The 23,642-nt window shown below is 35.1% G+C and overlaps 1 protein-coding gene across 1 annotated transcript in view; it reads right to left on the bottom strand.

Moving 5' to 3' along the window:
• Nucleotides 1-12,348: 12,348 nt before the first annotated feature.
• The window catches only part of LOC149796011 (uncharacterized), an 89,235-nt gene continuing 77,941 nt past the window's right edge, over nt 12,349-23,642 (bottom strand). The window contains exons 12-13 of the mRNA XM_089963912.1: nt 14,496-14,682; nt 12,349-14,092 (exon numbers count right to left, since the gene is read on the bottom strand). Coding sequence (XP_089820038.1) covers nt 13,989-14,092; nt 14,496-14,682 — 291 coding nt within the window. The 3' untranslated portion in view covers nt 12,349-13,988. The remainder of the gene's footprint in view (nt 14,093-14,495; nt 14,683-23,642) is intronic.

Below are 23,642 nucleotides of genomic sequence, written 5' to 3'. Positions count from 1 at the left end.
GCAAAATACACCTATGGAATAACCTGCAGTAAGGACGTTTACATCCTGCTCCCTTATATACTGCTACATTTACCTTTAGACATAATCTAATTCTTGTTTAGTCCATAAATTGCAAAGACTATATCAAAATGCAAACAAACTGAGCCCATCACACATCTTTAAATTGAGATTTTTACGCAACTCATATAAGAATTGTGCCGATGGTGACGAAAGCAAAAACGTTTCGGTAGAGTTGAACCCGTGGAATAGCTGATGAACTAATTTATTGTAAGTGACTTGTATTATATTGAAGATAAACAATATCCTCTCGAATGGACTGACCCTCTACTATCGAAAAGAATTTTCATGTATCAAGATAATGCCATTTCTTCATTGGTACTGTTGACTGTTTATACCATGTATGATTGTCATTTGTAATAGGACAATGATTTACATTATCTGCTGCGGTGGGATGTAATATATATCAGATTGGGTTATTTAGGAATAAATATGTATCATTTGATGCTTTAGTGAATGTTCTATGCTGATACGACGATCCATATAGAAGAACCAGAGATAACACAGTTCTCAAAATGGCCGCTGTTGCAACTAGAATCAACGTGCGAACGGCACAATTATTATTTTGGAGCACCTAGATATGATAGCAAAACCCAAGGTCTAAATGAATTGTTGCTCAAAAGGTATCCAGATAACAACGTTGGTGGTCATGTCAGACATTAAATCAGCATTATTGTTATTAGGACCAATTAATCGTCTTCTGGCGAATATTTAATATCAATAGGTATCCATTCATGGCACACACCGATATCAAGATGTTGAGTATGGCTGCCAACATGGGTGTCAGACCGATACCATTTTCATTTGGACCAACTAAGTATCATTTGATGAAAACCCCATCACCGTTCATTCAGAAGTAGCAGTATGAAGAAAGATGTTGTGGCGGCCAGATTGGACATTGGAGATACACCATATTTCATTTAGCACAAACCAGATCACTTAGACAATGAAGTGTGTGTGTGTGTGTGTGTGTGTGTGTGTGTACTTGTCTATAAGTGTATATATGTGCATATATGTATGTGTATGCGTGTATATATGTGTGTATGTAGAATATGTTTTTGTATGCTCTCTCTCTCTCTCTCTCTAAAATAGACAATATTAAATTATGCAATGAGTTTAGAATAAAATTAGATTCCGATGTACTATTGTTAACTACTACCCACTGCAAAACAATGTGCACTTACGATGAACCGTGTGGTAATGAGTGGGATGGTTGCCCGACTCACTGCTACCTATGTACGGCGAATAATAACAATCTCTTATCACAAATGTGTACAAAAGGTTTTTTAACATCCCGAATGTAAGATGTTGTAGTTGTCGTATGGTTTAACGCCATTTATCAGCACACGATAGGCTATACATGGCGGCCAGTATTAATGGTGGAGGAAGACCCGAGAAAATCCCGGGAAAAACCACCGACCCACGAGAAGCTACTGGCAAGCTTTCTCACATACCCGCATTAGCCGAATCCGAGACTCTAACCCACTCAGACAGAGGTGAGATGGCAGTTATCCGTGGATTGACAGGTCGTATACTTCATGTACTGATCACCGCTTCAATTTCAAGATTAGTATTATCGCACAGTAGATTGACTTGAAGTAGGGTTGTCTTGGGTACACAGATCTAAGGATATTGTGCGACGGGTCAAGTGTGTATTTATGGGTATATGTTGAGAATAAGTATTGATTAAATCTTTCAAGGCTATAAAAGGTCACGAGTCAGATTTCAACAAGCTAAGAGTACACGTCATCCTCACCTAGGCTTTATAATTTCGTTTACTGTGTTGTCAAGTGGAGTGGGGTTGATGTATCATTGTGCATACTGTGATACTATTGTCACGGAATGGTGTAAATGTTGTTAATTAAATACATGTACTCGGGTTTCGTTTCTTTTTCTCTGTACAACGATACCCGAGGGTGATTATAATATGGTCTATGTATTTCGAAATCGTGAGTACGATTCGTCCTGTGCCACACGTGCAAGGTGCCTTTGATAAAGAATAACGAAAATTCTAAAGGTATAAATACGTTACTACATGTAAAGGACCTTTGCAATACTAATGGTTTTGTCAGCAAGCGGCCTGCTAAAAGGATTCGCACAACTCCAGCTGTAGGGGTAGGTAATGTTTTGGGTTTTAAGTGATAACTAGTGTATTACCATATTTGCCTTTGCATGTTTGTTATAGTTTTCTTTACATACCATAATGCGTGCATTTTTTATTCTTGTTGCGACGTAGTGCAGGACTTATATTGGTAATGTAAAGCTACATTTTTTAAAAGAATTGTTTACTATTGTCTTATCAAGCAGGGTTAGGTTTACTATTGAACCTCTGTTTTGTAATTGCCATTATAATATAATCTTTTTAACTTACCATGTATAACGTCCTTACGTTATGTCTGTATCAAGTTTAGTACACTGTATCGGGTATATTTTCAGCTGACTGAGTGAGTGAGTGTTTTGATGGTAGGAATATCCGGGGTGTCCGGTGTTGTCAGAGGGTAGAAACGTTCATGTGTCCGGAGCGTTTAAGGTGCCGGAGCGTCTAATGTCTAGCGTCCGGAATGTCCAGAGTGACTAAGGTGACCCAGCTGTAGAGCCGTCAAAGGACCAGGGGGTCCGGAGGGTCTAATATTTCAAGTATCCGGAGGATCTAATATTTCAAGTGATCATAGTATTCCGAGGGTCCGGAGTCTATATTGGTTGTGAAATTGATTCGGAGGAGCAGCGGATATGGTGCACGGGTGACGGAGTGCATCTCCACACATGTATTTTTAGCTGTATGCTAATTTTGGGTTAGTAAGACCCAGTGTATTATTCAGGACTGGAAGGATAGATTGTATATCCGTTCTTGTTTAGTGACATAATTTCGCTACCTGAGCGAATACATTTTTTTTTACTATGTGTAAAGCTTACATTGTTTACTATTTGAGTGAACTATATTCTTCTTTCCATTATTGAATCATTTGTGAAATCATTTATCCTGTATTTTAGGGTTACTGAACTAAATTTATTTGTATATTTTTTCCATCTTTGAAACTGTGCGTTTTTATGTTAAATAGATCCAATATTTGGATTATAAATACGCACACATCTTCATAATCCACTACTCATATAAATCGCCACATTAAATCATATATATGTGTCGTCAAAACGTGTTCTGTTGTTAATCCGAAATATCCCACCCGGTTATCTTGTTACAACTATGACACGAGAAACCGCTTTAGCTAATTCGAATCTTGCCAATGGATCAGCCGGTCTCTCTCGATATCATTAAATGTTTCTTTAAACCATGTTGATGTTTTGGCTTAGTGTTTATTAGCAAACGTATGCATAGTAAAAATGTTTTTCAAATTTAGTCCAACCATATCAGATTAGTCGTCAGAAGATTTGAACAATTAAACTTGCTGACCCGCTGACCGGTGGGGACAGCAGGATGGTATTTACAGCTTTTCATGATGACAAATTAAGTTTAGACTATGGCTCCTCCTCTGAGAATCATTACAAAATAACCTAATTTAAAGACCTGTTTCAGAATATGACCACCGATTCTTGACGCAATATGCAAAGAAGTCACATGATAGTGTTACGAGTCTATGCTCTTAAAATAAGAAAAAGAAAAGAGTGAAATGCAACAAGCTTTGTAAAATTCAGCAAATACTTCATTTCCCAAGAAATCAAAGTGAAAAAGAAAAAGAAAAGAACTTACGGTATTGTGAATTAAATCCCAAAACAATCCTAGAATTACAGACACATGTCCGAATAAGAAACGTTTTGAATAAACTTTAATAGAAATTCAAGTTAAATCCGACGCTGTAAGTGTTGACATATCTGTAGTGGCATGTATCGTGGTATTGAATCAACAGTTTCTTCTTGAAAAACAGTAATATAATTTCAGGTTTAAATTCACCATGTATCCCAGTGTATGTCTCTGCATAATTGGACGACTCAACGTCGATGGGTACTACTGTCATCCAGGACCTTTTTGACGTTGTTGTTATAGCAACATATATTTTAAACATATGTTTAATAAAATCAGTGCTGTTCAGATATTTTCTTTAAAACTCTGTTTTAATTTCATTTTAGGACCCACTAAAACCATCTGATATTTTTCTCCTATTAAATCCTGCGCTCCTAAGTTAAAGGTGGAATGAAAGTTAGGTGCTTAAATAAGTTAATCTCTGTCCCGAATATTTGTCCAGAAATTTCTTTGTCTAAATGTTTTTCAGCACCTCGAAAATATGTATTATTTTTCGCTATCAATATATTGTTTTAAATAGGAGCGAATGTTTGTTTTTTTTGACATCATAGCAGACGGTGATTAAAATGTATTCCTTCAACAGAACGTAAAAAACAGGATGACAACTCCTTCCGTTTAAGAATCTTTTAAAGCTACGTTAATACACGTACACTTTGTATACTATAACAAGTGAACAATCTTAAAGACCTAATAATGTTTCCTACCTTAAATATTTTCAGCATGTCTGTTATGTTTTCTAATTTCACGGTGTTTGTTTTTTTGTAATCACATCATTATATATGTTTTTTATGTTATAGGTGTTGTCTAATGTTGCAAAGCGCTTAGAGCTTCTTAAAATTAGGCTCTATACAAGGTCCTCATTATTATTATTATTATTATTATATTGAAACAAAAAGGTAGAGGCTATTCTTTTTTGTGCCTGACTGCAGAAGATGAAACATAAAATCAAAGAACGGAACGAATCTCTAGAACGCATCACTTTGGAGCACGATGTACAGAGCGAAGAAAGTATATCTTCTGCGAACGTTAACTTGTTTGTGCGGATGGATAGCTCAAACTTTGATATATTTAATGACGGAATACATGGTAGACTGAAATCGATACTATCAACTCATCTTCTATTACTGAACAGTTAATAAACACGTGGAAATCTTCTCTGAAGATTTCAGCTGGTGCATTATGTAGTAGTCCCATTAATTGCACCGCACCATAGGTTTGGAATATCATCATAGCAGAGTACGTAATTACCATCGCCCGTTTAAAATTGCACGTAGTCTAGAACCTTTCTGGAAAACGTGACTTCTTCTTTAATACCGATATTTACATTCATATGGACTGACTCTGCGGTAATCAGCCACTATTTTGAGTTTAATCAGCGTCGGACCGAAAACTTACAGCTGCCAGTTCAGAGACAAACAAGGACAACCTTATATCCATTGAGAAATGAATGGACTATGTCTCAGTTGCAGTGAAGTGAAATGTGTCATCTTGAAAAAGGTCCATACAAGATCAAGTCTTGGGTGAGATTTTATTTTAAAATTCAGATCATGTAACCGTCAATTGAATGAAGAGTACGATTTCACGATTACAGAACGGTAAGACTGGGCATAATACGATTTCACGAGTACAGAACGGTACGACTGGGCATAATACGATTTCACGAGTACAGAACGGTAAGACTGGGCATAATACGATTTCACGAGTACGGAACGGTAAGACTGGGCATAATACGATTTCACGAGTACAGAACGGTAAGACTGGGCATAATACGATTTCACGAGTACAGAACGGTACGACTGGGCATAATACGATTTCACGAGTACAGAACGGTAAGGCTGGGTATAATACGATTTCACGAGTACAGAACGGTAAGGCTGGGCATAATACGATTTCACGAGTACGGAACGGTAAGACTGGGCATAATACGATTTCACGAGTACGGAACGGTAAGACTCAGCATAATACGATTTCACGAGTACAGAACGGTAAGACTGGGCATAATACGATTTCACGAGTACAGAACGGTAAGGCTGGGCATAATACGATTTCACGAGTACAGAACGGTAAGGCTGGGTATAATATGATTTCACGAGTACAGAACGGTAAGGCTGGGTATAATACGATTTCACGAGTACCGAACGGTAAGACTGGGCATAATACGATTTCACGAGTACGGAACCGTAAGACTGGGCATAATACGAGTACAGAACGGTAAGACTGGGCATAAAAATCTCTGGTATAAAATATTTCCAACAAAATGAAGTATGATAACTGTGTGTGCACTGGCTTTCACATAAAGGTGAATTGCACACAAACGAAATATGATGAAAAGTTAAAGAAATTCAATAGTAATGCTGTACCCTGAGACCAGAGTGATGCTGTCGAAAGGCGGCTTTTCTTGATTTCCACTATGGATTGTATTCACATATCTACAAATTACTCCGGATACAAATAACTCATCGATAATCACAACATCAGAAGACCGTACGTTTGATGTGGCTATTGTAGCTTGAATGTTTGTTTTTTTTTGACATTTAATAGGAATAATGTTACGACTATATGTTCATAAACTAAGCCACAGAAAGAAGCAACGCTAGCAAGAATTGTACAACTTAACAAAAACGTTAATTGTCAAAGTTCTAAAAGAAGATGTTAGAGAAACTTATAGTATTATGAACCATATGCAACATGATCCTTAAACAAAACGTCCTATTAATGCCCAAAAGAATGAAACATTCAGTAAAACTTCAGAAACGGAAATGTACTGTCCACTAAGAATCGTAATGTTGTCAAAATGACGTTGTCAGCAGCTTCTGTTTCTTAAGACATTACTCAGTCTTCAGTTATGTATTGTAAAGGAAACAGATCACCCATGGTGTCCTTCTGCTAAATGTGGATATTCTGTAAAGCAATATGCTGGCTGTTACAACATATTTACTATATATAAAAGGATATAATGAAGATGACCGTATTCAGAGATCATCATATATTCTGCTGTATTGTACGTTAGTTTAAGAGCAGAATACTTTAATACTGCTACATAGATTTTTCAATATAATCACTTTAGAAAGATCCATAGACTGATAATGTTGCTCCACCCATCTTTTATTTATAAAACCCAAACAAAAACGTTGTTCTTTGCATATAGTGCACATTTTCTTCAGACAGTAAGAATGCCTTTTGTAGAATCCTGGCATTTGTATTACGTTAATTGCTCTAATCCGACAGATCTTCATACAACGGAATGCAACCATCCGTTGCATGTGTCTTGCATTGAGCAAAACGTATAGGATCATAGATAACCGCATATCTGGTCCAAAGCATCTGCGGTATGCTTTAGACTAAGAAATATTCAAGGACCATTGTGTTTCTTTGTTAACAACATAACTATTTAGGTATCCTTTTCATTTCATAAAGTTATATTTCTATTTCAAATAACGAAATAATCCAACATCTGGATAATAAAACTCTGTGCAATGCAACAATCGTAAATCACTGTAAATGCAGATCTTCAGTCACTTTTCTCATCAAGCTTCTATGGCTCTTTATGGTCAATTATTTGGGTTTATCTATATCAATTCTACCACTATTGTATTCTATTTGTCTATTTTCGCTTTGAACTAGTCTGTCGCTATTGTAAACTTTTGCTACAAAATCGTTCAAATCTTTTCATTATGTTGATCCTTTTACGTAATTAGCCAAAACTACCTAGTATCGTCAAATGTTATTAAGAGTTTCTCATGTAACATATTACTTCGTATGTTTTAGATTATTGAAACCTTGGCATGTTAGTTTGAGTGAAAGTAATTTAATGCAACATCATTTGTAGTGCTGATCTCACCATGCAAAGCTATAATAGATAAATCATAACTTGCTTTCGTAGCTCTCATCATTTTTGTATTACGATTACATATTTGAGCTCACAAAGCATTGTTACTAACGTTCCGACCCGACTTCTTTTTCAAGTTTGACAGCATTGTTCTTCGCGTTAGTAATATTTCAGTATTAACGTCTATATAGTGCCAGATGCACATATAGATTTGTTTGACCATGGAACTCGATTCTTGTCTTAAGCAGTTTATATTGTAAAATGTGTCTTCCAATAGATGTTAGATTTCCTCCTAAGAATTCTTAAATCTTCTAAGAATCTCGTGATTTTTTTCAGTCGAAATACTGATAGACGGGCACGGTTTATGTTTTGAACTATGCCCCAGTAAATGACGCATAAATTAGACATTAAACACAATAAATCGTCTGCATATTATCCTAACAATCAAGCGGATTTGGAAAGATTTCATTGAACATGGACGAACATGATTCGGTCATATTGCCCGATACCGGAAAACGTTGATAATGGGGTGTTTATTTGGTGATGTTCGATGTTAGGGTATCGTTTGAAGAATCTTTACGATTTAGTCCTTTGGAACTAGTTTTTGAAGATACAGTCCGTAGACCATTGAAAGTATTAAAAAAGAAACATGCTTCAAACGAGTATACAGAGAATGATCTTCTTGAGTATATCTCTAATTTCAAATACAACTTGCTATGTGCCTGTGAAGTTGCCAAGTACTAATCTTTACTCATCTCGGTGAAAAATGAAAACTGAAGTATGACCTAAATACAACAGATTTTTCAGCCCGGTGATCCATTACTGGCTTTTTCCATACCAATAAATCCTCTTCAGGCTAAGTATAATGGTCTTATGAAAGTTTGAAGAAAGTGACTTAAATTATGAGTAGTTTTCCTGCGAGGAGGAAACAAAAAATACTTTGGTATATGACTATGTTAAATGGGTATCGTCAGAGATACTCCTGTGAATTAGTCAATGAATTTAGTTGTAACTGATCCACGAAGTGAAGATTTAAACGATTGCTCGGAAACTGACCGTTGTAACGTCGGTGTAGCCAGTCGTCGGAAGTGAAATAAATGAATATGCTGGACCAGAAATTTTCATCTCCAAAAGGAAAGAGTGGACTAAAACAGCTAATAGATAAATTTGAGTGCTTGTTTGGAGATGTTTCCAATCGATCAAGTAAAATCTACCATGTTTAAATTGTAGATTCTATACTTATGAAACAGCTTCCTTGCATGATGAATCATATCGTACTGATATGAATTTTTGACAAACGAGATTCAGTACTTGCTGGAGAATAGTTTCGTGGAACCAAGTATAGGTCGCTGAAGTTTGATTGTAGTATTGTGCCGAAACCAGAGAATACTCTCCTATTGCGTACTGGGTATGGAAAAGTGAACAGCGTCACCAAAGGATTCACTTCCGGTGCCAAAAATATATGACTACAATGACAAAAGTGGAAATGCAAATATTTGGACCTTCTGAAAGAGCAGAGAAAATTTCGACATTCATAACTCCAGACATAATTATCAGTATAAAGTGATGCCGTTTGTTATGTACATTTCGCCATCAACATCAACATGATAACATACGGCATAAATAATTATGGCGCTTACATAGATTAAATCACATCAACAACGATACATGGAGAGATCACTTGCAAATCATTTGCTAATTCCTTGTTCGACTCAGTAATGTAAATTTAACAATTTCGGTAGAAGTGTTGTCGTGTTTGTATTTATTTTAGGACGTATTGTGAAACACGGCAAATTTCGACCAAACGTTAAGGTCAATACTGTGCGGTCAGTAAGAAGAAACCGATTTTGATAAATTAACAGTCATACCAGTCAGTGCATCATGCAGCTTAAAATTCCAATGCTTTAAAATGTCTGATGCAAGTGCTGATGAGTTGGTGGCGTATTGATTCAACAAGATGAAAAAGGTGGCGATGGTGTGGTGTGCTATCTTTCTAAAACATCAAACCAGCACAAGATAAATATTTCACAATCAAGAAGGAATATCTGACTATAATGTTAGCTTTGCAACACTTTGAAGTTTCCATTAGTTCAGAATAGTCGTCGAATATTGTGTTCAGCGACCATAACCCCTTAAATTCATCTGCGAAATGAACAACAACAAAAATTGGGCAGGTGAGTTTAACAGTGCAGGAATACAAAACTGACATACACATCAAGGGAAAGTATAAGCTGATGCACAACAGTACTATATTCATCTACATTTTGTGTCATTGCTAATATACCATATATAATTTAAATTGTATTTCATATTTGATTAAATATGTAATAGAAGCCTTCAATGCATACACCTTTCTTTTACTTTACGAGAGACCTTTGTCCACAATTCCAGGTAAGAGTTGGGCCTACCTGGCTAATATAGCTTTTTAAAACATGTTTACTCGGGCTTTAGTTCAAGACAGAGACTTGATTCTGGCCTTTGAAGACTCTAGACACAAAGTTCGCTTACACTTTGATGAAAATTTTCCATTAAGATGACATAATATTTTCAGGAAATAATTGCAGCATAGATGAAGTGGATGGCTATATAAAGCTGTTCATATCATAATTATTCATTTCTATCTTCACACCTGTAATGGAGATAGTATTTTGGTTGTATTCCATGTTGAGATGATTTACTTATGGAATCACAAGTGTTCATTGATACGTTTGGACAAAATCACTATTTTGTGTATATTGTGAATTCAATTAAAGACATTCTAAAGTGTATAATTGTGGCTGATCAATACCGTTGGCACATCAACATTTGTAAGGTTGTTGGCACACCAGCACATTTAAAATTGGAATTTATTCTGAACACCACTGGAATTTATTTTGATCTCCACTGGAATTTATTCTGAACACCACTGGAATTTATTCTGAACACCATTGGAATTTATTCGCAACACTATACGTTTGGACTCAAGTTAAAACTTTTAGAGCTATTTGGTATTAAATTCACTATATTGTAATTTCGTTTTAAATTTTCACTTGGCTTTCTAGGGAAATAACATATTCTTTGAGTGTTACTAAATTGTTGGTTTTCTCATTTGTTACCTTCTTCAAGACCATCATGTTGTAACATTTATAAAATTCCAACTCGATATGAAATTTGTCTAAAACTACATTTCCAAATCAAATAATGCAAAGATCTGGCCACAAATATCTTGCAGTAAATCGAAAGTTCTTGATTATAGATGATCGCTAGAGTTGATAGCCATGATAAATATTACACATATAGGTAAAACCATGTACCAAGAGTTAGCAAAAATATAGATGTACCTAACACAAGGCTCTACAATAAATCACTTTGTGGAGTGCCATTTATGTGTTGGAATATACTACATAATTTGCATACTTATAAGTAACATATCTTTAGATTTGAAGAAAAAAAAGCCCATCGAAAATGATGACTGTCGACATGCTGCACTTTATTGTAAAACAGCAACGATTTCTCAAAGATGAACCCTATGAAGACTCACTGAAGGCAGCTTAAGTGCCGAAGTGTATTAAGCCGAAGGCAACAAGTAAACACGCCAATCTAACCTCTATAAATTGCTTTCTTGACTTTATTTTACAAGTCATGATTTCTCGTATGAGAAACTGAAATTAACATCTAGGGCGCTGGTGCAGATTCTGTTGATAACCTCGAATTGGCGACCTAATTTAACATCCATGTTCGTATTATGGCCAGATCTAAAATACAAATGAGATACTGAATGACGTGTTGGCGATAAACATCTTAATTAGAAGCATAATATTCTGTGTACCTTTATATCTGTCAGTTCTACATCCTAATGTTTGCTCAAATGGGACACAAGCATCCAAAAGTATACGCCTGTTGCGGATGCTCATCCTGATATTCTTTTCATTTCTCAGTGGTTAAGATAAAAAGCAATAAAATTAAATTTGTTTTACCAATCAACACTCGATTGTCTGAAGAGGATTGATGCTAATATGTAGCTAATATTATGTTTCAACCTGACAAAAGAGAAGGGGGGGGGGGTCATTTAGACTTGCATAACAAAAAATATTCATTTCTTTTTATATTTAACAGACAAGTGGATTAAAAGTATATGGTGAAGAACGTTGCTAAAACATAAGCAAAGTACGTAGGATATAACTTGCTGTAATTTGCAGTCATTTTCAGAACAACCTATAGTCGAGATATATATAACTACAAATGTACGTGGACACGTGCTGCGTAGGTTCGAGTCTCGGGTTCGGCCAATGTGGGTAAGTGAGAAAGTTTGTCAGTAGCTTCTCGAGGGTCGGTGGTTCTTTCCGGGGTTTTCCCGGGTTCTTCCTCCACCATTAATTCTGGCCGCCATGTATAGCCTATCGTGTGCTGAAAATGGCGTTAAACCCTACAACAACAACGTGGACACGTGTTGATGAGAGTTCGGTGTGCAAAAGAAACTGCTTTCTTATGAATAACTATAAATTTAGCCATGCCACGGAAAAGAGTGCAATGAGAAAAACAGACGTAGGTGAAATATTATAAGTCATAAAGCAAAATCTTAGAACATTTTACACATCATTCAGGATTATAAACTCACATATAATTTATTTCAGTATAACGAGACAAGGATCTGTTTTTACGTCTTGTTTGTTCGCGACCAAGAAGCATATAAACAGTCAATGTATTAATGAACAGTCAAATCAAATTTTGCACCACTAAATTCCAGTTTATTAAACAAGCACATACTATTATTGGCAACACCTTTACATTTTCTTGAACAGAAATACGAAAATGTAAGCCTTTTCATTTAATCATTATACTGCTTTTCATATATAAATGTACATGATTACATTAGTAAAAGAAATAACTGGAGCCACCTTTGGCTAAGAAAAGATGTATTTTGGTTTAAATATAGTTTATTATCGATAAAAGGACATTCACGAGAGTTTGGAGGCCAGTTTGTATGATCTAAATGTGCACGCACACATACGAAAGCATATATATATATATATATATATATATATATATATATATATATATATATATATACGTATATACATACATACACACATATATACATGTGCGTGTGTTTGTTTGTTTTTGCATTTAAAAAATGTTTAGAATAATATTGAAACTTAATAATTTGAAGTAAATTTAAATAGTAGATGAATATTTCTAAAATGGATGCGCCCTACAGACTTCATTCCTACAAATGAATGAAACTATCAAAATTATATCTTTGTACAAAATGCTAAAGATAACTGGATAATTCCTTCTAAAGAAGAAATTATTTCATCGTTATTAAAGGTTTATTTTCTAAACCTGATCGAAATTTGAAAGCTAAAAAATTGTGATATACTGGAGTGTAACTGGAAAATGCGTCTTGCAATTGTTATGTAATTTCACCTAGCGGCCTCAGAGGAGGAATTACAATACAAATTTTAGATGTTGCCAAAAAAAAAAAAGCCTGTAAAGAACATAGTTCAGTGCACTATGATAGGTTTAAATATACCTATCGTGCTTATAAAAGAATAAGGATTTGCTTTGCATTTGGGTGGAAATAAGATCATAGCAACTGAATTTATGTTTTGGGTGGAAATAATATCATATTAACGGAGATGGTATGTTTTTGGGTGCACATAAGATCATATCAACGGATTTGATATGTTTTTGGGTGGAGAAAAGATCATAGCGACAGATTTGCAGTGGTGTCACTGGGTCATGCGGGTTTGCGGACCACACCGGGTAACACCATCAGAGGGGGTGACACCAAAATGACATTACTAAGGATTTTGTATGGTCTGTTACGGAAGGAGGTCCATGGGGGTCACACCATGAGTTACCGCGCTGAGTGACACCGACCCTAGTGACGCCACTGCGGATTTGGTTTGTTTTGGGGTGGAAATAAGATCATAGAAACATATATGTTTTTGAGTAGAAATAATATGATAGCAACTGATTTACTGTGTTTTAGGTGGAACTAAGATCATAACAACGGATTTGGTAAGTTTCATCTCGAGATTTAAATATTCTTTAAAATTAGTTCACAAAACTGTTAATTTACATTTGCTTGAAAGGATATACTTTGATATAACTATAAAATGAACGAGAATACTGTCTATATTGACATTAAGATGCAAATATTTTAAAATTTAAATTGTCTTAAATATGTCCTTTAAAAAGCACAGGTTAAAAGCAAACGCTTGTGCGTGTTGCGGGCTAGTAGTTTTATATCAATACTGACTAGCTTTGCAAACGGAAAGACACGTTTTCCTTTTGACATAATCATTACATAGACATAGTAAATATCAATCGTTTTTATCTTTGTGTGGCAAGGAAAGCCCTCTACTTAAAGGTCAACCCCGAACCTCCAAGTTTTCTTTCAAACTTCTCCTCCATTCTTCGTAGCATCTCCTCTGTGTACACGTAACGTTTCCCACCGATCTGACCTGATGAGGAAAAAATTATGCAAAGAATGTTTTTTTTTTGCCATCAAGTGCTTATGTTGCACAATGTATTGACAAATATTAAACGAAACTCATTTCAAAATTGTTGATTTATTCATTTCTGATCGACAATCACATTTCGTTTTTTGCCTTCAAATGCTTAATTTGCACAAGTTATTTAAAACCATGAAATAAAATTAATTTTAAAATTGTTGATTTATTACTTTCTGATAGCCAATCACATTTTTCGTCGTTTAAATTAACCTTAGCTTAAACTTCCCGAAATGAATTTGCATGAAATCTAATTTGTTGTAATTAGACAATTTCTTTGATTTAAAATGATAGAACTTATCTAAGCATATATTTTGTGATTTCGTCTCTGTCGTGGCTACTACTATTTAATTACCTTTGTCCATAAGACCAGAGAACGAAGTATCAGTCTGTTTGATGCTTTCGGTATAGGAAAAATTCACAGATTTGTTCTCCTTCATGTTTTCGAAACTACAGTGATTTGCTATCTTCTCAACCAACTCATCGCTTAAAGCTTTCCGTCCAAGAAAGTCCGCGATACGACGAATTACAGTAGTTTTGTTCTGAAAAGAAAAATGTCGACATGGTCTCTCTCGAAAACGTTGCAGAGATTCTTTTGACAGTTTCAAAAGTCAAATGCAAAATATACTCGACGTAGTCTCTGCATACAAATATAATTGTAAAAACTGCAATGTTTGGCACCGAATACGCTGAGATGATGTTTACTATAGAATTATATTTATTATTGCAACCGTTTACTGAATCACATATAATCCGAAAGTCAGGAATTACCTCCTATTATGGGTAGATACCACTGTAATTAATTCTTTCTTCAATATTTGTTGTTAAATAACAACCACACAAATGCACATAAGATATGTAACCGGTAATCATAAAGTCGGTATCGCCGAATTCTAAGATTTCACATGCAATATATACCATATAACAAAACTTTGCCAATTTCCTAAAAAAACAAACACCAAACATTTGCTATACAGTTGTTGAAATTCCATCCTCTCCACCCCCAAAAGTCTAAGTCTCTAAAATTAACGTGCCAAGAAAATACATCCTCTTAATTGCTAATGGAATTCACGAGTAATTTGGTATATCAGATTGCTAATCCAATGGAAAACTGCCCAGTCGCTAGGTTGCAATGTCGACGCATCATTTGCATTGTACGCCCAACATGTAACAATGAGCAGAACGTCACAAAATGCTACATTTTTCATTCTATTAAAGACTGATATCAATAATATAATATCAAAATTGTTTTTATACTTAACATTTTACGAACCTACTTGGCCCACCACTGAATCCATACAATACTTCAACGGATTGTCTCTATTAGACGGATTATATACAGCACCGGCGCCAGACTATCTGGCGCCCTAGGCAAGGTTAGATTCTGGCGCCGCCCCCCCCCCCCCGGAAAATATCAATTTCAAAATTTATAAACATCATGTACATTTGTCTTTTCATACCCAACAAACATATAAGACTGAATCTACCCGATTATTTGTCCCTGTATGAAATAAACCAGGATAAAAAACGATCCTCAATAAAACTGAAATTTATTCATTTATTTTTCAAAACTTGTTGATTTGGAGAAATGCGCCCCCTGAAATCAGCGCCCTAGGCGGTTGCCTAGTTTGCCTATATGGTAGCGCCGGCCCTGATTATATAAATACAATAGATACACGTATAAGACTTACTTTATATCTATATTATACCAAGACTACACTTAGACAACGATATCCAAGTGTTAATATTTACGGAAATAACAACGCATGTGTTTTTAACAAAGTGTCACAGAATAAGGCAAGAAATAACTTAGTTTCGCCTTAAAAACGATTTGATCATTTTAGTCGTACTTTCGTACGACGTTACCTGGGTGGATAATCATTTTTCTAGTTAAGCATCTGAACTAGCATGAATCTGGTCTTAGCTTTCAGCGAGAGACACAAAAAGCACGGTATGCAATGGTATTTTTCCCCTTAATTGACACACTGGTCTTTTTGGGACCTTTTCAAGGAGTGTACGTTCTCCATTTTTGTTTTACAGCCGTAGGGGTAAGTGTTACATTTTTATTTTATTTCATCTGTGAAGCATATTCAGTTTTTAATGTCATAGCGTGAAATGTTGCCTTTACCACTACGCGGATTTCAAACGTTGTGAACTTTTGAATTGTTACATGTTGTTATTAAGAGTTTAATTTAGTAGCATGTATCTATACATTTTAATTCCGTACCTGTTATTATGACCAGTTTGATTTTATTTTAGCTGTGTGTATGTGTGTGCTGGTATATAAAGATGTCGGGCTGTCCGTCTGTATGTCTGTATAGAGATGGAAGCAGATGTGACCACCAAAGCCATACAAGGACGGAATTGTTGATTTGTACACTTGTGCCCATAGGGGATCCATGAAGGGTGTGTGTGGCTAATACAAGTGTTGTCCAACCCAAGAATTCAGGAGGACTGTGTGGTTTGACAATGGCCACGTGAACCAGGTCAAAATGTTTCGTTTGCAAGTTTTTACAAGTAGTTGAGTCATACGTGTTTGTGAATCATACGGGCTGTACAAATCAGTGAGTCACGAGTCATATGTTTGGTACAGTCGGAAGGTTGATTACAATTGAACATATTTGTTTCAACTGATATTATTTCAACTGAGTACTACTGAGTCAAGTAATGAAAGTATTTGAACCTTACTTTCATTACATGAAATTATTAGAATCTCACTTTCATTACATGAGATGATTTAATTCTTACTTTCATTATATAAGGTTATTTGAATTTTACTTTCTTTACATGAGATTATTTGAAGCTCACTTTCATTAAACGAGATTATTTGAATATTTCATTACATGAGATTATTTGAATATTTCTTTCATTACATGGGATTATTTGAATCTTTCTTTCATTACATGAGATTATATGAATCATACCTTCATTTTTTAATAAGTCAATCAAATTTTTCTTTTCCCATTTGTGAATGTTTGTGTAAAGTAATCGAATGAGTCGTATGTTTAGAGCGTGAAAGAATTACACTGTATTTGTATATGTTTAGAGCGTGAAAGAATTACACTGTATTTGTAGAGTATATACATATTTGTATTACTTCATTTCATAAACTTCCATCTTTCATCAAATTGTGTTGTGTTGTCATTTAATCCAAGCATCCATTCAGGTCAATCCTATTACACAAAGTAACACCTATTCTTTAGAACAATAACTCATGCAAAGTATACCCGTTTCCAAATCAAATCAAGTAACAGATTTTACATTGGTAACGCTATACAAGTATACCCTATTTACTGATACCAGTATGTTATTGGTATAGTTAGACATCATTATTATAGTTACTAATACAAGTATTTTTATATTTACATAGACATATTTACCATAGTTACCAGTCAAAGTATTTTCATTACGTTTTATTCACTAACATAGTAACTATTAACATTATTTACACTGGTATATCAATGAAGTTATTCCAATGTAAACAAGAACATTATTTGCATTGTTATGGTTTTATATGGTTTCGTTGGTTACCAAGTAATATTTATCCCAGAAGATTTTTACCAGAGTTAACAGTAAAATTATTTGCATTGGTATAGCGATAGAAGCAGAGTTTTTGTTCATTTTCAAATTATTCTCACTACACACAATAAATATGACTGTACACAAAGTTTGTACAAACATACATAAATTACTGAATATTTAGAAATTAAGTTCATGGCTGTGCACAAAAATATTTTACAAATGGTGAAGAGAAAGAATCGATGGAAGAAAATCCTAGGAATTTGTTGATTAAACTGAATTTGTTGATTAAACTGAATATGCATGTTTGTATCGATTTGTATTTGTCTTGTGTGAGACTGCATGCATTCTTCTGTAAATAGATATGTTGTGCGTGAGAATTAATTTGCGACAAGATATTCTGATATGTAAATAAGTGTATATATTCAGCAGTTTATTAAAACGTTTTTGTTTATTTTCAATTTTCCATCTTAGAAGGTTCTAGACGTTTTAGGTCTTGTCGAATGCACTTACTTCTGTAGTAAACACTCTCCAGCCCCCTCCTCTATCCCCAAACAATTTCTAAGGTGTGTTAGAACTGAATTATTGTATGTTGTGGTGAGGGATTTCTTTCACGTGTACCTTTTTGCGCAATTTTTATTGCGGTCAAAATGGATTAACGCCACAAAATGACAAATGGGAAAGTCAGACATTATCGAAAAATACTAACATTTCTGGTGGCATTGGACTTTTTCTATACTAACCGAGAGTTGCTAGATTTTGTGAGAGAATGAAATGTGCTGGAGTATATATATATATATATATATATATATATATATATATATATATATATATATATATATATATATATATAATCACTACCAGTCAATACAAATGGCTACCATTACAACCAAGCAATTTGATTTTATTCTTAGACGCTTATGTAATATGCTGCTTCCCTGTAAAAACGAATCAAGATCCAATCCAACTAGGCGCAAATATTTCTTTCCTTAATCTGCTACTTTACTTTGAATTGTAAAGATATTTATATTGTTGGCATATTCAGTGCAAGTAGTCACAAAACACAGCCGAACATGAATCGAGAGCGGCTGAAATCGTGCAGGATCCAAATACAAACTGATTTCCAATATGTTCTACATATCGCTTGCCAATATATTTGCGCATAAAATAAAATGTCACTTTCTTGCTACAAGTAAGGGACGGATATATTTCATTTCGTGAGTGACAAATGTAACTATTTTTAATAACTCGATGATATATATCACCTATCCACTTATTTCAAGCAAATATCCTCTGTGTCATTATGTTCACAAATGTCACACCAACTGTACCATTTTCAAATCTCTAAGCACACAATGGAAAGGAAATTAAACTTCCTTTAATCTGGTTGAGTATGGGGGACTATTATACTGGCAAACGTGGCTATAATACGAACATCGGGATTTTAACAGTCAGTCTCCATTTTGAACGGGACGTTAAAGAGACAATCGAAATGTAAACATGAACTTATAGGAATAAGGTCCTGGTCCTTTAGACAAACACGAGAATAGACATTGTGGGCAATACAAATGTAACGCTAAAAATGTCCATAGGATTAACATTATGGGGCTATATGTGTACAACTTACAGAAAGACAGACCATAACTGCAACTATACCTACTGAATAGCAAATGCATTTACTGATCAATACCTACACCTAATGACCAATGCTCCATCTGAACAGAGTTAATATACTACACCCGCATCTATTGACCAACACACTTTGACAACTGATAAACATATGAGGGAGAGTAACGAGGGTAACACCTAAAGTAGACAGATTTCATTTCACATTCACACCTCTATGCATATAAACCCAAAGTTCGATATAAGGGGACAAAGTGTAGGATGTTTACATCTGAAAACCAATATGCAGATCATATTTATATACCATAATACATGACGGGTAAGGAAACAGAGAGTAGTGATCCGATTCACACAAGCATACCATTACTCAGTCGTACATATTCTATCACATGTGAAAATTAATCAAGGGTAGCGGTGTTTTCGCAGCTAAAGAGAAAGCTTAGGCAAACAAGTAAAAGCATACAAACCTGAAAGCAAAGAGTCTGTCAATGATATAGTAGTATTCGTTTCCAAGAGATCTTAATGAACCTTGACGGAAACATGGTATTGTTATTAAACGACACTCTGTTTAGTGACAATACCTCACCCAGTGGGCTCCACGTATGGCACATAGATGTTGTCCCCATGCTTGCCTCTGTCGGTCCACAAAAGACTGGGATAATGGAGTCCTACATATGAAGGATGACGGTTTGTCCTGTACTTGATTATGGTGCTATTGCTAGTGAATTATCAGTTCATCTTGTTCATACTTTGTTGTTTTTCTTCCTGATTTTATTTCCTAATTTATGTTAGTTTATGAAGTCATTTGCCATTTGTTAGTATATCTGGGCTTGTTGTACCAATCTCATGTTGGGGAAAAGATCCTTTTATTCAATTCGGTTTAAGAGGCGTCCCTCCTTATCTAGCTGAATCATGACTGCGTGGAGTCATCAGATGAAGCCTAAAATGTTTTCTTCGTTGTGGATTTGATGATGGATGTTATGGCTTGTTAATGCATTGCTATTTGTAATTCGAGTTTTCTCTTCTCCACTTTGGGCTGTGAATATTATCGTTTTTAGTTCTGGCTGGAAAACATCGTTCTCATTTAATGTTTACGATTTCCATTTCCAAGCTTTTCAATAAAGAAGGTTGATTTCAGGAGTTGTATCACACTCTGCATGCAAGATCATGGTCATTGTGTCTTAGGTAGTAAATGTAACTAGCGCTGGACAAGGAATCGGCCTGATGTCATAGTGTGACAATATTCATCTTCACAGCCTTGGCTTAGAGTGAAATCTAACCATACCAAAAATGGTAGAATGCCATTGATAATGTTGTGATGGATGTTAATTAACTACCAAGTTATTTCAAGGAGAGTTAAGTAAGATATCAATTCGTTTGCGTCTTCTTTATTGAAAATAATCTTTGATTATTCTCTGACAATCGGCAGGTAGTGATGCTTAGCACTAGGGTATCATGACGCACACACGTAGCGCCATGTCCAACCCAGTCATATTATTCTGACACAAGGCCAAAAAGTGTTAAAACTAAACTCTTAATGCTAAGCGCCAAACGAGGCTGCTGCTAGTACCATTTCAATACGTCTTTGGTATGATTCAGCTGGGATTCGAAACCGTGACCACCTGTGTCAGAGATAGACGCTCTATTCACTTAGGCTACCAGAGCGGTTTGGAGTTTAATAATTTTAATGACTACTTAAGCTTTCTTCTTCCTGTGTTTTTGGATTGCAATGCTTTACTTCTTCGACGATTATTAGGAGCAGACGCTTATGAGGACGACTTTAAAGGGATCATCTCTTATTCTATTATGATGATGCCTTTAAAGGGATCATCTTTTATTCTATTTCACTTCTGCTACTGAGAGCATTAATATTGATCAAGCTAACCCGTATAATACGTGTCAACATGGATGCTTTTGCATGTGGGTTTCGAAACTCTTCGACGTTTCGTCTCAGTTTCTCCCTTTGCTACGAATCGTTTCTGTAGCTGTTGCTGTTTACTTTTTTCTATCTTCATGAAGCATTAATTAAGTTTGGTAATCTAGTCTAAATACGTTGAAATAATAAACAGTACCTTGGTGATTGTTTTCCCGCTTAGTGAAGTCTGTTTAATCCATCCACAATTGTAAATTGCTATAAGTGTAACATTTCTGTGGGGTGATGATTAGGAAAAGAGATGCATCGGTTTATTGTGCCATCTTGGAGTTCCATCCACAACTTGTAAGGAATTAAAGTTAAGTTGGGTTTTTCTATATGTGAAGTCCTTTCAGAAGAGTCTGTCCTTTCTATGTTCGGTTCATCAGTTCTAAAGGACATCCACCAAGCGATCTTAACAATGGAATATCAATATTTGACAATGGACCTATCAGCAACGGAAGAAACCCTCCTATGCTGTCCTCAGTTCTGCTTTTGTGTTTTGGAAGAATGAACGAAGGAGAATATCAGGAAAAGTAGATGACAGTGGATGTTGGTGTGATGCCGACATTTCATGGGTAAATGCATGTTCAAATCGCAGTATCCATTCTTCATGAACTGGTAGTGTTTGTGTTCTTAGTTTTAGCAATGATAATGTGAAGTTTGATGTCACTGGTACTTTTATCTTCGTCTTTTTTCTTAATTTGGTCTTTAATTTTGGAGGGTCATGATTATAACTCTGGCAAGAGTATTGGGACCATACAGCAGAACTGCCTGAAAGTCACTGCTACTAGAGATCTAATTGTATCCAGTTTTCAAGATAGATTTGTTTCCTAATTTGAGTATCGATATGCTTTTTTGTTCAAAACTTATTTTAAGCTGCTAGAAAGAACCGTTGCAATAGGCGAGGAATTAAATCCGTCCTAGCAGTTATTGACATAAAGTCAAGCGAACCATAGGAACACTTATTTGAAAATGTCTTCTAAAACTCACTTTTTCATTTTTTACTCGAATGAAAACATAAGGTGCACCAGTAACTTGGCTTGAAGGTGTGGTTAGGAATCCCGCTCCATAAAGTATTAGTGGAAGGCAGTGAATATAGTTTTTATATTTTTTGTTTTTCTAGTAGGAAGACGAAACGAAGAACTGACGTGTCATAAAATCCTTAGCGAATTCTTAATCTTGAGTGATAGTTTTAAATCAATCAAGTAAACACGCATGTGGCATATGAGTGTCGTAGTTAAAAGTATAATTCAGGCAGGGTGCTCCTGAACGTTTAACCAACACCTGATATTTGTTTCAAAGTTCAAAAAACACCACCTAATGATCTTTGTGACTACCGATGGAATGCGCTCTTCTTTCTTGATCTAGCTTTGTTGTAACAAATACAATCATTATGATCAAGAGGTTTTCTTATTCGCGTATTCTTATTATTATTCTACATGGAAAAATTTATTCGTATTTAAAGAGACGGCAAAGAAGCAATGCTTTCATCTTTGATGAACTAACCATTTGTCAATTATTTCTAGAAGGAAGAACACATTTATACCTCTAGTGTGGTTTTGAAAATTCTGAGACGATCACACATAAATCAAGAAAATTGATATAGAACAGAAAATCTCTTCACATTTTGAGCCTTGCACAAGATGTAAAGTTTGAAAACAAAGAAACATGTTCTCTCTAATGGGATTCAGTCACGCATGTCTTTGCTATAATCAGAAATATTGTGTTTCCTAGCACTGAATCGAAAACGTTTCCAGTCATGTGCATATTTCTATTGGTACATTTGTTGGTGTGCATCATCAGTCATTCACACCTTTTGGTATTGTTAAGAATGGATGGTATATAAAAGCAGATGACTTTTTACACATAGGTAGATAAATATTGATCACATTAAACAGAATGATGTTTTCATATCGAGACAAGGCAGACAAGAAGTTCAATCGGCAACACTCACACGACATATCTTCCCAATTTAAAGTAGACACATCGTGTTGTGGGCTCAGTTGTTAAGTACTTCGTAACCGTATAAGTGTTGACAGGTTTCATTCATTTAGTAACACTGAATTAGGCACAACAGTGTTTGCACAAGTCGTTCACATAAAATCTCTCTTGACTGTAGTCCTAGTAATTACCCTTCCCAAGAATCGCCCTTTTAATATTCAAACAGCAACAGTTTTAAGATGTAAAATTGATTTCACGTTTAAGATCACTTACATATGGACAAAATCAATGTATACGCATTCTCGCAGAATGTAAACCATGAATCATCTAAACGTGTTGCTCTACCTGTGGTGGCCCATGTTATGGTGATGTTGGATCAGAATAATACAAGCCAAGAATATATCCTTATTTGAAATTTCGATATAAAGTCAAGTGTGTATTTCCAAGAATATTAGTTTTGAACAGCACTTTATATTTCCCAAGACAAATTACTTGAATTAA

The sequence above is a fragment of the Sinohyriopsis cumingii genome, chromosome 7 (genome assembly GCF_028554795.1).
Source record: "Sinohyriopsis cumingii isolate HCF-2022 chromosome 7, ASM2855479v2, whole genome shotgun sequence".
NCBI classification, from domain to species: domain Eukaryota; kingdom Metazoa; phylum Mollusca; class Bivalvia; order Unionida; family Unionidae; genus Sinohyriopsis; species Sinohyriopsis cumingii.
The sequence above is the reverse complement of the archived record's forward strand: the minus strand, read 5'-3'. Positions and strand labels throughout refer to the sequence as shown.